This window comes from Myotis brandtii, unplaced genomic scaffold, assembly GCF_000412655.1.
Source record: "Myotis brandtii unplaced genomic scaffold, ASM41265v1 scaffold74, whole genome shotgun sequence".
NCBI lineage: Eukaryota > Metazoa > Chordata > Mammalia > Chiroptera > Vespertilionidae > Myotis > Myotis brandtii.
In genome coordinates this window covers 3,397,601-3,400,773 of record NW_005370944.1, presented here as the reverse complement: position 1 = coordinate 3,400,773, position 3,173 = coordinate 3,397,601, and the positions used below count along the sequence as shown (strand labels likewise).

The following is a 3,173-nucleotide window of genomic DNA, read 5'->3' as shown; positions in this document are numbered from 1 at the left end:
ATTGGGGATGTGCCCGCAACCCAGGTACATGCCCTTGACCGGAATCGAACCTGGGACCTTTCAGTCCGCAGGCCGACGCTCTATCCACTGAGCCAAACCGGTTTCGGCTCCAAAATCTTTCTAAGCTGTTAGGCACACTAATAGCTTTACTACCCCAGTACAATATTCTAGTACTAAAGTTTCTGTGGGGTTCCCATCCCTAATTTTTTTTTTACCTACATTGTGATTTATGCCTATACTATCTTTGCATAGAGCCTAGTTTTCCCCTGTTTTCTCCAGAACCGTGATCCAATATCAAGGAAATAGACTTAGGCTTGGGAGCGAAGAGCATGTCCCTAATAGATGATGGTGATAAATGATGGCAGCTCTTGCTTAACTGGTACATTATTTGGTTTGTTTCTTTTTTGGTCTACATTTGTAGTACACTGTAGAAAATAAATTACAGAAGAAATAAATTACTAAAATTGGTGTAGAATTTGATCAAGGCACTGGAACTGTTACCAATGCAGTCCCTACCAAGAGAGCTTCTGCTGTTGGTATACAGCAGCCTCACTGGCCAAACCAGCACGACCAGCTCATAAGGAAGAGGATTCCAGAATTTTCAGCTGGATGGAATTTGAGTCAAATATGGGGCTAGTGGGGTTAGTCTTCTAAAAGGTTTGAGTTAATAATTATGGAAACTGTATTTCTTCCACAGATTTCTTTTGGGGAAACATAAAGCTGCCATTGAAGTATATAATGAAGCAGCTAAACTTAACCAGAAAGACTGGGTAAGTCGGGAACTTTTAGTTCTTTGTTATTAGTAACATGCTAATGGTTCCATTTATTGTATGGCTGTCTTTTGTTATGACTGAATTCTTACATGCCAAAAATGTCTTGATCCTCACACTAAATTGATGATTCAGTTAGATATAAGATCAAAAACCATGTTTCCGCATAACTTAGCAGCTATTGCTGCATGGTTTTCTGGCAGGGAGTGTTGCTGTTAAGCAGTTCGCCATTAATCTGATTCCTATTGATAATCCAGCTTTCCTCTCTAGAAATGCTCTCCTTTCTCTAAAGCTACCTTAAGTAAAGGGAGACTTATAAAGGGAATAAAGAGGTTCTATAGAGCTCAAGGCCAGGAAATACAGGCTGGTCTTGCAATGAACTAGAACTGGAAAGCTGTCAGCACCAAGGTAGCTACTCTTCACTTCTGTTTTATTTCTTCTTTTCGTAGATCAGCAGTTGGCAAATGTTTTATATTTTAAAGGGCCAGTTAGTAAATATTTTAAGCTTTGTGGCTTCATATAGTCTCTGTGACAACTACTGAACTCTGAGATTCTAGTGTGAAAAAAATCATGGACAATACAAATAAAACTTTATTTACAAAATAAGGCAGAGATGGATTTGGTCTGTGGACCTTAGTTTGCTGACCTCTGCTGTCTGCATTTGCAGACTGACTCCAAATACATATATTCAATTATAGTGCCCTCCATAAAACGCTGTCAGTCCCAAAGTCCACATCACCTAGTGAATTCCTAGATTCCTAGGAAAAGGAATCCGATTAACACATATATGTATATGTATCTCCTTGGGGTGGGGCAGGATCGGTGGGTAGTCTCTTCTGAAAAGAGGGCACAAATGGAGTGATCTCTTGTTTGTCCTGCTTTTATGTCTTATAATCTGTGGGGGTTTTTTTATATTAAGGAACCCATTTTTTAGAATTAAATATATTTGAGTATGAAATCTAGTAAAAAACTGACTGTAATGCATATTTTAAAGTTTAAACTTTGCTGAACAATAACAATCTCTAGATGACTGTTGTTTCACTCGAATATGTACTGTGGAATTTACACCTAAGCTGTTTTCTTTTGTGTGTAGGAGATCTATCATAACCTAGGAGTTTGCTACATTTATCTGAAACAGTTCAACAAGGTAATTTATAGAAATAGTGGTGGCTGGTGATTTCACTGAAGGTACACTTGTTACAGAGGTGCCATTGCTCATTTTGTATTATTTCTAGTGCTTGCAGAGATTTTTGGAAGTAAAAATTGAAAGTGCCATATACACCTATTCTCATTTTTCTTTTCATTTGCTGTTATCCATCTTTTTTATTCCTGCTTTTAACAAGAAAATGAGAAATTCTAGAAATATTATGAGGGAATGGTAATTTAATTGCTTTTTTTCTCTCTTCTTTTTCTCTACCCCAGATTAATTTTCTAGTATAGAAGCAAATGTTCAGTAAAACTTAGATATCAAAAAGTGGACCATTGCCCTAGCGGGTTTGGCTCAGTGGATGGAACATCAGCCTGCAGTCTGAAGGGTCCCGGGTTCAATTCCTGTCAAGGGGACGTACCTCAGTTGCAGGCTCGATCCCTGGCTCTGGTCGGGGTGTGTGTGGGAGGCAACCAATCGATGTATCATTCTCACATCGATGTTTCTCTCTCTCTGTCTTTTTTCCTCCCTTCCACTCTCTTTGAAAAATCAATGGAAAAATGTCCTCATGTGAGGATTAATAACAACAACAAAAAAAGTGGACCTTTAAGTCTTAAAAGTGTAATCATGACCATGGGAACTCTCTTATGCTCTGATAGCAACTAATTTTAGTTTTTAAGGTCATTGGAGATGAATTTTAAGTTTCAAGTGGATCTGATTTCTGAGTTTCAGTTTCTAAGGTTATTTTCTATGTGAGAATTTATATTTTATTGTGATTAAGCTGCAGGCTCTAAGGCTCTTATATCAAATAAGTACCAAGTACCTTGGTACTCAAATATAAGAAGAAAATGTATATATCTTAACTGAGGGATAGATTAAGTTATTGAGAGCTCTGAAAGTTAATGATAGTGGGTTGCATAGAGTTCCCTTCATAAAGCTTCCACTTAGTGATTATGAAGTTTTATTCTCTTTTCTCTAGTGCTGATAGGACTAAGAATCTGAGTTGGTTAATATCCATTTGACAGGGGATTGTCAAGGGCGGGGAAAAAAAGGACACATATGTAATACCCTTTGTAATACTTTAAGCAAAAAAAAAAAATTAAAAAAAATTTAGAAAACAAACAAAGAAAATTATAAAAAAAAATCCATTTGACAACATTTAATCTATCCCTCAGGAGTGTGAAAAAAAAAATCTGTACATCAGCAGTTGAGGTGTGAGAGTAACTTTTACTCTTGTGAAATACATTATGTATAAG

At 36.9% G+C, this 3,173-nt stretch overlaps 1 protein-coding gene across 3 annotated transcripts in view; it reads left to right on the top strand.

Annotated features, from left to right (window-relative positions):
* BBS4 (Bardet-Biedl syndrome 4) overlaps positions 1-3,173 on the top strand; it is a 164,628-nt gene that overhangs the window by 64,163 nt on the left and 97,292 nt on the right. For all 3 annotated transcript variants that reach the window (XM_014530409.1, XM_014530412.1, XM_014530411.1), the window contains exons 6-7: positions 698-770; positions 1,864-1,917. In XM_014530409.1, the coding sequence (XP_014385895.1) occupies positions 698-770; positions 1,864-1,917 (127 nt within the window). The remainder of the gene's footprint in view (positions 1-697; positions 771-1,863; positions 1,918-3,173) is intronic.